General features: G+C 34.1%; 3 protein-coding genes across 3 annotated transcripts in view; 1 reads left to right on the forward strand and 2 right to left on the reverse strand.

Annotated features, from left to right (window-relative positions):
• The window catches only part of LOC111614343, a 10768-nt gene extending 10489 nt beyond the window's left edge, over window positions 1–279 (reverse strand). The window contains exon 1 of the mRNA XM_023355718.1: window positions 126–279. Coding sequence (XP_023211486.1) covers window positions 126–279 — 154 coding nt within the window. The remainder of the gene's footprint in view (window positions 1–125) is intronic.
• A 5342-nt stretch (window positions 280–5621) lies between these two features.
• Window positions 5622–9514, forward strand: LOC111614340. Its single transcript, XM_023355715.1, has 2 exons — window positions 5622–5777; window positions 9362–9514. Exons 1-2 carry the CDS (start codon window positions 5681–5683, stop codon window positions 9493–9495), a joined length of 231 nt encoding a protein of 76 aa, XP_023211483.1. The 5' UTR covers window positions 5622–5680; the 3' UTR covers window positions 9496–9514.
• A 528-nt stretch (window positions 9515–10042) lies between these two features.
• On the reverse strand, window positions 10043–12638 carry LOC111614339 (alpha-(1,3)-fucosyltransferase C-like). The gene is made up of 2 exons (XM_023355714.1): window positions 12458–12638; window positions 10043–11855 (listed from the first exon to the last, which is right to left on the reverse strand). Exon 2 carries the CDS (start codon window positions 11830–11832, stop codon window positions 10738–10740), a length of 1095 nt encoding a protein of 364 aa, XP_023211482.1. The 5' UTR covers window positions 11833–11855; window positions 12458–12638; the 3' UTR covers window positions 10043–10737.
• Between the last annotated feature and the right edge of the window lie 1412 nt (window positions 12639–14050).

Below are 14050 nucleotides of genomic sequence, written 5' to 3' on the forward strand. Positions count from 1 at the left end.
ATATGATATGTCGATAAACTTTAAAATTCCAGTAATTTTGTGTGGGATAGAAGTCAATGCTGATGTTTGCAGACAAAGAGCACAAAAATGTACAGAACGATCTTGCTCGTTTTTCTCGATAATACCACATAAAATGACGTGTCCTGCTAGTAATACTTGTTCTCCTTCTATAAAATTTCTCGATGAACTGCTACAAGTAGCATATTTCATTATATCAGATAGTAATATATAATTCATTTTACATTGACGACTAACAAACGACCCAGATAGAGTAGCCATTTTGTAAAAATACAGCGCCCTCTATAATTCATGAAAAACGCGAATACTACTACACGTGATTGAAAGTGAATTGTCGCGCTATCTACCGACGTCACCTGGAAATATTTTTGTCACCAAATTTTTCAAGCTAGTTGCGTGTTAAATAAAGTAAAAATTATATATAAAACTTTTAATTACCTCGATGTAACGTCGTTTATAGTTAACAGTCAATTATATTTATGCCAAGTCATCTATGGATAATCCAGGGCCGGATCATCGCATAGACAAATGAGACAAATGTCTAGGGCCCGGTTTTTNGGCGGCCGACGATATCGATATTTCTAAATATACTGGAGTGTTTAAACTGAATTAAAAGGTGAAATGATAGAAATAACTGTCCACCCGAAGCAATCTAAGAAAAATACTTCGGATAAGGCTGCACTAACAATATTCATATCTTCGATTTTAGATACATCCATTTAGTTATAAACGAATCGTTCGAAAAGTCTAACTAAATAAAAATAACGATGACATCATTTTCGTTTAACTCGTTCGACTTTATGAACGTACCCAAGATTGAAGTAAATTGCTTGTTCTTCTATTATTAAAAAGTTACACGAGTATTTTTAGAGAATTTATCAATTATAAAACTGTTTAATTAATTAGTCTTGATAAAATATTTAGATGCAATAACTAAATATTTAATTTTTTACACAAAAGAAACTTAATTATTAAACACATACCATACATAAATAATGACATTACAGCAATAAAAGAGAATTTTTCTCTTTTTATTATACATCCTCTATGAATGAAAAACTCGATGATCTGAATTAGTTTCAAACATTAAAGCCTTGATAATTAATTACAAAATAATTAAACTTAATTTTTGCTGTTGGTTGCCAATTTCATTTTTTATAGTTTAACCTTGAGAGATAGAGTTGAAAGACTTTAGATAGTCAGATCATATTATATACCATATTTACTTGGGTATAAGACGATCTTGCGTATAGGACGAGGTGTGACTTTAGAGATTAAAATAAAAAAAATTAGATTTATTAATACGGATCTAATTTTATTTCGTTTAATCACAAAATATTATCAAACGCACGTATTAAGGCAAACAACCATGTTTGCCTTAATACGTGATGAATTGAGAACAAAACCAAAACATTATCGCGTGATTGGAAAAAGTTTTTATTTTTAATGATTCAGAATGTGCTAATATTCATAAAAAAATAACATAACTACATTTATAATCATTGCTAAGTGACCTGTATTTCGTTAATGTTTTTATAAATAATGAGAAACTATTTTCTGCGAACGAATGAGATGCAACGCAGGTTTTAATTGATGGATGTAGGATTAAACCAATAAACAAAGGGATGTACGTCTTAATTTGTTTACAATAGGTGCCAACTTACGATAGACTGTAGACCTATAATGACAGCATGAAGTATACACGGTTCACAGAAATTATTGCAAAAACGCAAAGAATCCGTCGTTCGCATGTATAGGATGACCTAGGTTTTTGAAGCAATGAAAAATGAATAAAAGCCTAGTCTTATATGCAAGTAAATACAGTATTTTAATAGTTTAAGACTATTAAAATATATAATATAATCTGAAAAATCTTTTTATTTGCAATTATTATACAGTATTCTGAATTCTAAATAGAAATAGTATGTGTAATATGTTAAGAAATCTAGTAGCAACTACCATTCTTCACATATAACTTGATATAAATTCAAGCATTTTTGAATAAATACAAAACAAAATTCAAATTGCAAATATACATTCTTGTTTTATGTACCAATAGTGGCCAAAGACAGCTTATGATCTTCATTAGGAATTCAATGTTGGTGATATAGTTCTTAAAAGACATTGAATATTCAAAAATTTTAAGAAAAAAGACTAGATGGTGTACAGAAAGTTACTGTGCAATGAGAAATTTGTAATGACATAAAATTATACATGTAGCATTGCATATGAGATCTGTAAGTCGGAGGTCTCTCATTTCCACTTTGCGGTAGACTGTGTTACTGCCTGCTCGTAGATGTTCCAGTTTTTGGAAGTCTTTTCCGATTACATAATTTCTCGTGGAATCCGGCTCACTAGGCCTCTGGGCATCACTCCCCAGATTTAAATATTTATTTATGAAAGTTTAATTTTTCAAACAAACTATATTTCAAATGGCAGTTGGTATCTAGCTTTTGAATGTATTATACCGTATTTACTCGCATATAAGACGAGGCTTTTATCCATTTTTCACTGCTCAAAAACCTAGGTCGTCCTATACGCGCAAGCAAAGGATTCTTTGCATTTTTGTATAATTTTTGTAAACTATGTACTTGCATATTTTACCGGATTCTCACCTTCTGGTGTTTATAAACAAAAGTATTTTATGTGGGTCGTTTGAATCGTTCTTGTGTGTTGCCAGGAGTAAAGATGAATAGCAATAGGAAAAGCAAAGCTTTTGAATTGAATTCCAAAACCACACAGGTACCAATATAAGTTTTAATCCATTTCCATGTGAAAACAGATGGTTATTTGGAAATTCGAAGAAACTCATAAGTGTAATCGACGAAGAGAGAATTAAACTGTTAAGAATTGGCAAAAAAAAGGTTTCCTATTGTCCAGCTTTACATGAACAAATTATGTTGTCGATTTTACAAGATTTTTCTTTGAAGTTTAAAATGCCAGTAATTTTTCGGGACAATGTGTGAATTTACGTGTATTTGATATTATGTTGTTAAACAAAATAAAATTAGAATTGTATTAATAAATGTAATTTTCTTTATTTTGATCTTTAAAGTCACACCTCATCTTACATGCGAGACTGTCTTATATTCAAATAAATACAGTATTTTATACACCAGTAATAATTTAACAAGTACATATGCTATATATTGTACTTTTACATTTTATATATTTCATTTTTCATCGAAGTTTGTTAAATAAATACAGTATCTACTTACCATGGTTTATGGGATTTTCATTTACACTAAAGTTTGTTTTTAGAAATCCTCATATAATAACAGCATTTACTATTTGAGGGAAGCTGCTATTCAAATAAAATCTGTCTATACTCTAAAGATTCCTTCTTGCTGCTGCAACCTTTAACTCTCATTTACTGTATTTTTTTTTTTTTTTTTTTTTCTAAATTTCTGTATCACGAAAATTTTTCACATTTGTTCACTCCTCATCTTCTCTTCCCAATATTTTCCCTTCATGTCTTTGTCTTAATATACAGATATATGTAATGAATTTTGACTTTCTCTTCTTCAAGTATTACAAAAAACACAACAACACCCTAAAACAGTGAATAAACAATAAAATTTACTTCTACAAATGTTTTTATTTCTTTGCAATAAACAGGACATCTTAAAAACATTCAAACATAATCAAAATTCAAATTTTGAGGTGTGCAATCATGCAAAGTTACAATAAAATTAACTATAAAACACAGTTTAATTTTGTGGGGAGGTGCATAGATTTTAAGCCTGTTACAAAGAAACACTAATCACAGAATGGTCCTAGGTGAGCTATAGAACAAATAATTAAGGAAGGAAAAGCGATCACCTTTAATTAAAGAGAATGATTCACTACAATGGCATGACAGGCATACATTGATCTCGCCTAGGACTTTTCTGCAATTAGTGATTCTTTGTAGTGGACTTACAATGTATGCACCCTATAAAATTAAGAAATTTGTGTTTTATAGTTATTTTTATTCTAATCTTGCACAATTGCGCATGCCAGTATTTGTGTTTTTGATTATATTTGAACGTTATAAAGATGTTCTGTTCAGTTTTTGTTGTATGATGCCCGATAATTGTTATAAGTGAATGAAAATGTTGTTATAAGTAAATTTTACTGTTTATTTGCTGATTTCTTATATGTTGTGGTGTTCTTTAAGTTGAAATGTTTTGGTGTTTTGACCATTTAAGTCACAAGCACAGAATGAAAGAAAACTACCAGTTACTTTATTTCTCAGGCTGCTTGAGCTTATTTTTCATGTGTGATGTCATAAAGTGCTAGAATTGAAAACTTCAATTATTTATACTTCCTGTTAATGCGAATACTAATGATATTGACACAGTAAAAATAATTTTATGTAAATATATTTATTCAAGTAACATGTTAAATAAATTTACTGTTTTGTCATAATATAAATAATTTGTTTAATAAAACATTGTAAACAATGTGAGTAATGCATCATATTGAACAATATGACGCATTACTCATATTGTTCGACAGACATTAGCTGTTTGAGAATTTTTTGCAGTGTACTGTACTTACGTCAATGTTCAATTGTCAAGCTTTTGTAGTTTTAGATCATAATCTACCATACTTTAAATATGTATTAATTTTTCTGTTAATCCAAGCTTTTGATTTATTTTATTGTCTCAAATTGTGAAATTTAGTTATTTTGGAAATTATAGTGTTTCAGACATATTGGATGTTTGTTATGAATCAATAAAGTAACATTTCATAACACAAAAGACATTAATCCTATTGAAAATAAGGTTAAATTGTCAAAACTGTACATGCTTTTTACATCTTGAATTATCAATAAAATGCCACTGTTTAAAATTCAAAACTCAAAAATGATCTTATTTCTACTTAATATATAAAATAGAACTTTTGTGCGATCATTGTATTCATGCAAAGATTTACTTGAAATGTTTGAAAAACTGACCAAATTTCACAAGGGCTCTTTACAGTTTCTCAATGCGTGCACCTCGCATTGCATGGCACACATTCGACCGATACTCAAACTCTTCCTGTTGATTGATATGGCACGTCTGTTGTCACTCCTCCTGCGGCAGTCACAATTCTGTGGCTTCCGCAGGGTACTTACGTTGCATGATAACGAGTGATTCCAATGTGCAAACTGCAAATCATGCTCTCTATTGCAGATTTGCCGTTTCCATTTATTATTCTTCCTACTGGCAATAGATGAGACATTTGAACGCAGACGGGAGACAAAACTCAATGGTTACTCTATCAATTGATGTACTTGGCATAATTCTTGGATAATATTATAATTAATTTTGGAAGATACTGTATACAGTTCTTTGCAACAATGTTTAATTTAAATGCATACAAGTGTTTCATTTCTGTTCAAGCACTGATACATGAGATTCAGTATAATAATAATTGAATGTAAATATTGTCTTAAAGCTACCCAATGATCACAAACAGTATTTTGATATATCCAACACAATGTTTTTGATGCTGCCAATTCATATATCACATATACTTGATGACAGTTCATTATATTAATTTTAATATTTTCTTGCAATTAAGAAAATTCTGCAAAAATTATTTAAATTGCTTTATCATTTTAATGACTTTCTAATAATTTTTGTTTCTTTTAACAGTGTATAGAGCAAGTTTTCGTCAAACTTTTGCCGAAATGAAAGCTCCGACCGGTGAATGGAAAGTTATCGTGGGATGGACACTTTGCGGAATATCTCTAGCATTATGGATTTTTATGTTTATGCAAAAATTTGGTAATATTTTCTGTTTTACACTTAGTTATAAAACATTATTTCGTCATCTTTAATTATAATATAAACACTTATTTATTTCTATTGCATTTTGATATTGAATAAACAGAAATAATAGCAGCTTGCATTACATTTAATCACAATCTGGAGTGCGGTTAGGTGATAGCAACTAAGCAAGCAATCTAACAGTGCGATACCTTTTGTATGAAGCTTTCTTACTCGGCCACTTGTCTGGATACATCCCGGAAATCTGCAGTTAATTTTGGAGTAAATATTTTTGTATCTAATTTGTGTGGTTCGATTGGCTGTTTGCATAAACGTATTGAACATTCTTTACAAATTAATCAATCCTAAATTTTTCAATAAGTTTAATACACAAAATATTTTTCTTATTAAATTAGACTGATTAATAATCTGACATGCAATTAATTAAAATTTAATTTTTGCACACCATTCTATCGGTTTGCTTGCGCTGTATCATGCTAGTCAGTTGATGAAATGATATAATACGGCAGCAATCAGGCTAATATTCCATTTCACATTATATATTAATTATAAACACAGCATTTTATGTAAAATATTTATTATTATTTTTAAAAAAAATAATTAAATAGGTAAAAAAGTCTCTCTCTGGTTCTTTAATTCTGATTTGTCTTTGATAGCAACAATATTAATGCCTTAAACATTTTGTTAAGTTTTATTTTTTAATTATGATGACCGACTGACTTTTATGTTACTGAAGAATTACGCTTGTCTTTGTACTTTTTAGTTGATATATGGATGAAAGAGCATCTAAGCAATTTATGCAAGTCTTCTTTATAAACAACATTGATTAGATTTTTAATTATAATAATGGCCAAAATCTCATCGTATCCATACAAAAATACATTAATCATGCACCTTGAGAATACACGATTGGATGCAATTTTTGGCAGATTTATAATCGGAATTGGATTCAAATTGTCGTCTTTAGTAGACTGCCGATGGTATAATTACATTAAAGCCAAATCTGCAGTATCGAGCCTATCGTGTCTGACGTACCGTACATATTTATACCAGAGCATTACAAGTTGTGTAAATACATACATTGAATGCAATCGATAAATGTTTGATGGTTCCACGAGTGGCTCGGTAGTACGAATCGGGATTAAGACTCGAAGCCTTGGCCCGAGTCTTAGTCTGTGCTGCGAAGCCATTTATAAATAAAGATATCTTTCAACTTATTAATTACCAGTGCTAATGACCACCCTTGACGAACCTTTATGTCTGGTAACAAAAATGTTTAATAAATCGTCCAACGAATGTTTTCGACCTTACTCAGGGTAGGTTCGAAAACTCTAACTTCTAATGTTACTCAGATTAGAGTAAGAACACATTCTAAATTTGGAATTCGTTATTACTCTAACCTGAAGCAGACCTTGAGTAAGGTCGAAAATGTTTATTGGGGTCTCCATTAAACGTTTTTGTTACCGGACATAAAGGTTTCGTCCAACGAATGTTTTCGACCTTACTCAGGGTAGGTTCGAAAACTCTAACTTCTAATGTTACTCAGATTAGAGTAAGAACACATTCTAAATTTGTCAAGGGTGGTCATTTATAAATAATTTGTCTTATTGTTTTCCTGGTGTTTTGTTATAGGTAAGTATAGTAATCGTTTTGTTTTCATATTCAGAATATTCATTTTATCACGACAAAACATTTTCCAGCAAATATACTCAAATTTCGGTAATTCACAATAATATATCCAAAAACTAAGCGTGTTTGTATACTTTTGAAGGAAATTGTTTTGTATAATTGTATCCAAGTAACTTTTGAAGTTTCTACTGAAAAAAAAAAATCTATTTGCAGAAAATTTGAACTGTGAATTGTGGGGTTTAAACTTCCTCCAAGGAGATATTTTTCAGAAAGTGTTTTAGTACATCCAAAAATAAGCAAATTCAACAAGAGTTTACAATAAGTCTGTAACAATATGAAACCGATTTTGTTTGTTGTTAGAAATTTAACATGTTTATGGCATTAGTAGATAAATGTTTAGGCAGCTGCTGGGCGTTACGAGTCATCCGTGACTCATAGTCTATTTTAATACAGGGCGGCACGAGTCACCCGTGCATCGTACTATTAAATTAATATATTTTATTGCACCTAATAAAATAATATCGATATATAAAGTATGATGTTTGTAGAATTATGTTATCAAAATATATGCGCTGCCCCACGGAAAAACAAGCAATTTTGTCTGTAGCCCTAACTAGACATGTCCATATGAGGCACATGTGACTCGTAACGCAGTGAATGTGTTAAAACAGATAAGTTTACCTGTATTTTTGTGTGAAATTCTTTAGTACTTCCGGCCAGACTATAAAAGCAGGTTTTACAGTCTTGCATGAAGCACTTGACTCTAGAACGGTGAAATTATCTTTAAGGAGTATATTTGTAAATTGACATTGTGTTTGGGCGGAACTCTGTTTCAACTCTGCTTTCGCAACAAACTGTGGTGTTGTAACAAACAAGCTTCTAGGTATGTTACAAAATTCCACAGTACATAATTTGTTTACACTTTGTTATACCTGACACTCTTAATTCACACACACAAAGACAAAGTAAACCAATTACGACACTGCATTTTTGTGCTTAACACTGGAAAACTGTGGGAGGGAAGGAACAATGAAATTCACAAGCGGTGATTATTCAAAACAGAATAATTTTTTGGAAATTCTTGACATTTTATCAGACCTGTTTAATAATGTATTGTTAGATATCAAGTATCCAGTGTTTAGTCTGCAGTATACAATATTTCCTGTAATTAACTGCTCAAATAACTAAAATAACATGCACCGGTTGGCCTAAATATCCGGTATACTAGTGGTGTCCAACTAATATCAATAATTCCCCGATGTAACGTTACATAGGGGGATTAAAAGTAGCCCGGTTTATGGTCCACTTATTGTATAATTTCGTTTGGTCTGTTGTTTTTTACTGGATGACGTAGCATTTTTATAGAAATGGGGTCAAAGATCACCTTCTAGAGAAGTTTTCTTGATAATTCTATTCTGGAATTTGTATTTCTATAAAGATCTAGTTGATTTTTGTGTTGTGTTTCTGCAGGTACTTTGACATAAATACTTTTCGTGCACATAATACACAATGTAGAAGGGGTTTAAAGAATTGGGAGGGGTAAGATTTAAAAATTCGAAGTAGTCATTGAGCAATAATAAAGATGACTTAATCAGTTCTAGTTCTGGTATTTAGCTAAGTCACGCTGTTTCGAATTATTGAATAGTTTTCCTTAAGTGAAATGGACTTTACGAATACAATTAGCGGTGTAGTTACGTTAAACTTGATGCGAAATGACATTTGTTACGTTTACAATTAACGAAACAATGCGTTTGTAAATAAACAACAGTTACTATTGTTACGGGTCGCTCCGTAAAGCACGAAATATTTGTATCTGTTATGGTAGTTACGTCGAAGAGTAACATAAATCGGTTACGCGCCTTATACCGATAGAAGCCGTTGCGTAACTCCGTAACACTCGCCATTTTGATCGTATCGTTACACTAATTAAGCGTAACCGTTTGTATTTTCAGTGTATCCACCGTTACCCGAATCGTTCACTCCCGAGGGTAAGGCGAGAACATTGAAGAGGATGATCCAGTTGAGAGTCAACCCCATCGAAGGACTGGCGTCCAAATTCGATTACGAGAAGGGTCAATGGAAGTAAATTACAATAATTAAAAGAAAAAAAAATAGAACACATTCTTCTCTCACGCAGGCGGCCATTTTGATTTTTTTCGGAACAATAACAAATTAGTACTTACTTTCCTGATTTAGAGCGTAACGTATAAACTTGTGCGAGTTCAAAATTAATATATGACACCGATCAGAAATTTTTTTTTCTATAATATTCTAGAGACGAATTGTTTTGTTGTGATTAGCATTTTATGCAAAAAAAAAGAAAATGACGTAGATTGCGAATCTGCGTCACGTGTAACGCAGTTTTGAGCTGCCATTAAAGGTTGTTACTACATAATTTAAATGGTGGTTTGTCTGGTTTGTTTAAACAAAACGACACGCATTGAACACCAGGAATATATTTTTTATTAAGCGCTAACGTTATATGCGGGTTGCGAGAGAGAGAAAACGTTAGTTAAAATTCAAACGTAACAAGCGATCGTATACCAATTTTCAACATTCTTTGTCGTAACATCCATGCGAAAATCGACTCTAAACAGACTGGGAAAACGGCGCGCGTAACGTCACTTAACGCACGACTGCGTTGAAACACGTACAGAAACTTTTTTTTTTTTTGAAACGTTACCACCGTCGCGTCGCTAGCTCGTGACGCGACGCGAGAGCGGCAGGAGGAGGAAAAAAAAGAACAGGTAAGGGGTCATTGGACGTTCGAGACCTTTCTGGTGTCACGAAACAGGACGAGAAGAGTATTGCGCAGTGTCTTTTTTTTTCTTGGTAAGGGCAAACAACAACAACAACACAGGTAAGTCGACGTGGCTTCGATGGCGTAACCCATCCCCGATTTTTCTTTTAAAAAAAATGGCTTTCTCACCCCCCAGCTATGGACGACGGTCACTCGAGATGGACGAAAGTCACGTGGTCTGCGTTCTGGTTCCTTTCGATACTGTTCTGTACCGTCATGTCGTTCTTCTGCGCCTTCTGGTACATCGTCTTCCTACCGTTTACGGTGTGTTCCCAAAACGTCAAGGGTATCACAGAAATACTACTCATCGGTATACAACTGCCACAGCAGTGCAGCCAGAACATGATGGAGCACAAACCACTCAAGATGGCGCTGTCCGGTGACCACAGTTGATCGGAAATAAAACGCTAAGTTACATATTTAATGGTGCATTTGTTTGTCTGTCCGAACGTAAATAACTTAACGCGGATCTTTTGATATCGTACCTTTTTTTTTGACTAGTTTAACGAGCTTAACGCGAAGGCACCGTTACTGACCCCTCCACCTCCTGCACGCGGAGTCTTTCACCCACCAAGCTGCTATGTCGTCGTACACTTTGTAGGGGACCACGTCGCTCGTGTGAAGTTTTCGGCACAGTTCGCATATCAGGGGAAGGGACGGGGAGATGTGGAACCTGTCCTTCCATTTAAAGTACGACTTGTACAGGTTGTAGTCAGATGCCACGTTACGCAGGTGCTGAGCCAAGTGTTCGGCGTCTCTGTAACTCAGAGCGTCTATGTACGAGTCGGGAGGGGCCACTCGACTGTAGTTCGCGTCGCCGAACACTATGGGTATTATGTTGTACTTGAGTATCCTGAAGAACTTCTCTGTGACGTAATCCTTACACAGGGAGTTCTCCAGGGCCAGAAAGAACATGTAATTCCTGACGTAATCGTCGAGGCACTCGTCCAGTTTATCGTTGGGGCACCTGCCCTTTCCGCAACTCCCGTAAACGTCCACGTCGATGTAACTCTTCAGACGGTCGACGAACCCCTCCCTGTTTCCGGAAGTGGGGCAGTTGCTGACAAGCCACACCACGTGCTTCTTCTTACCCCTCCAAATGTCCAGGAGGCCGTCCGGGACGTCGGAACGGTTCCCGTTTACGGCGTAACTACCGTAGGACGTGACCACGTCCGAATCCAACCTGTAAGACATGGTCCAGTTAAACATGCGCCTCATGAACCTGAAGGCTGCAAAGTAGGAATGGGGTGGCGCTTCCAAGCAGTAGTAGATCCACTTCTGTTCCGGCTTCCGGTGCAGAGGAAGATCGACCACGCTGACGTCACGACAGTGAAAGACAATAGCCTCACTATGTAACAATCTCCTCCTGTCCGTGGTCACTTCGCAGCGTGATTCGGGGCACCCCGAATGCGACAGGGCGCCTTCACCCACGGGCATGTAGTCACGAATGCCGAAAAAAGGGGTCCACAGCAGGATCACCTTGTCGGAACGCAGGAGAACGGACGACTGAGCTACGTAGCGGTACACAACGGGGTTATACCTCAACAATAGGTACAACGCCAATACGGAGAGGACCATGGTAACAATTAAACACGTCCTACATGTCGACAGTCGCGTGATCATAGCTCAAACTCGATCTCGTGCATCTGCAAAGAGAACGGACACAATATAGAAACACCACCTCTTATCTACCGAACAATACGACGCCTCTCGCAACGGTGTGACGTATTTTAATCGGCTACTAAACGTGTGACGTTTCGTTACACACACCTGCCAGCCATATTTTATAAAATAAACAATAAATATTTAATCCTGCGGTGTTTTAAACAAACACAACGCTTCAAGAGAAAGAGAGCACGTGGTCTTTTAGAAATTTGGTAGGAAACGGCACGTGCTCGAGCTGTTCGGGAATTTAAATCGGAAACCACGTGATCCACGGCGTGGCTTACGTCAAGCCCCCTGCCCACGTGACCGCTGCCGATAACCCCGGCTCCTTCCCGAGCACGTGGGGGACTGGTGGGGTCACGTGTAGATGTTTTAAAGTAACTAGAGCGTGAAACGTGATCGAAGGACGAAGAAATAATCGAAAATCGTAATAAATTCGGGCGTGAACGCCCATCGTTTGCTAAGCCTCGCCGACTGAGCTGTTTAACCGAATTCGATGAGGTTTAAAGGCTTTTTATGTATTATTTCTCGAGACTTTAGCGTATCTCGTGTTTTAAAATCGATTAAAGTTGCGGATACTCACCTTACCCGGCCGTAATATTAATCCTTTCTCGTTTTGTGCACCCCTAGCGAGGTCCATCCATCTTTTCTCAACTGTCGTCACTACTGCCGTGCGCTGATTGGTCAAGAGAAGCGCTATCCCGTCGTGACGTCGATTAAACTCTTCTCGTCTGCTTTTTTTAAGAGGCGCCATCTTAAATTTTTTTTTATTTTAAAAATAATTAAATATTTATTTGTTAAAACGAGTTGACTTTATTTCTAATGTAGACTTTTTAAGAATTTTTTTAAATATATAAATTTATTATAATCTGTTTATCGTAATTATAATAATTTCGTTAAATAATTTGGCAAGCAATTAATGCTAATTGCTAGAGGCGCGGAAGATGCATCGATGGTTGCGTCACATCCGTCCGTACGATTCGTCAAAAATACAAATGACGTCATCGGTGTCTCCATTCTCATATTTGAATTCGTTCCGAATAAATTTTGCAAATTTTCTCGGAAATTTTTATTTAAATTTTAAAAATATTTCGAAAGACTTTAACATAAATTTGGAAAAACACAACGTGCCCGCCATTTAATAGAAGATGAAGTATAGTATATATGTAAACGTTAATCGACCAATAAAAATTAAGTTAAGAAAAATAAATCGGCAGGACGTCATTAAAAGAATACATTAATTATAAACGTTTATTTCTTAATTAAAATAAAAGTAAAAATAGATTTTTCTAACCAAAGTAATAAATAAATAATTCCTATTGAATATAATTAAGATTAAAAGTATTTTTTTTTATTAAGTAAGGCGTATAAATTATCGGATTCAGAATGGCTTACGTATTCATGACGTCACTCATGATCCTCTCAACTATTAGATAATATCATATAAATTTAAATTTTAAAAATTGTTCATCGGCGTCAATCTCTCCCGCCATCTAATGAGTATGACGAGAACTAAATTTATTAAATGATTAATTAAGCTAATTAATACGGCAATTTAATTAGGCATTTTACAATTTTCCTGTAGAATAATTATAATAGTTTCCATTTACGAATAAAAATAACAGAATTTTTTTTTTTTTTTTTTTAGAATCTTAAAATCTACCAATGGCGCGTGCGATTTATGAAGAGAAAAATTGTAAATGCCATCTATCGACCGGATTATGAAATAATATTTAAATTACATTTTAAAATATTAATTTAAATAAATGCTAAAACTTTGCTTGAAATAATTACTTGAATTAATTTAAATAATAAACTATTTAATATTTATTTTCATTTTTTTTCGGTGAAATAGTGTAATTTTGTTAGAAGCGTTTACGACCTTCGATACATTAGTTCTCATTTCCGCTAAGAGATGGCGATGAGTACCTGCGTAATAGTTTCCGGTAGTAAATACACCCTGACAGTGAAAAAATGGATTTTTTCTGTTAAAATTACTTCCAGTCACATCAAATTAAACGGGGGCAGAAAAATGATGAGAAAGGATAGGAAAAGAAATATTAAATCAACCGAAGATAATGGCTTTGTTTAGAGGAGATAAAAGATAACCCCGTGTTGAAAACAGTAAATATAACTGTTCAGGCAGCTGAAAAAGATCATTTAAATTATCATCTAC

The sequence above is a fragment of the Centruroides sculpturatus genome, unplaced genomic scaffold, assembly GCF_000671375.1.
Source record: "Centruroides sculpturatus isolate CEXI.00-Female unplaced genomic scaffold, Cexi_2.0 scaffold2125, whole genome shotgun sequence".
Taxonomy (NCBI): Eukaryota; Metazoa; Arthropoda; class Arachnida; order Scorpiones; family Buthidae; genus Centruroides; species Centruroides sculpturatus.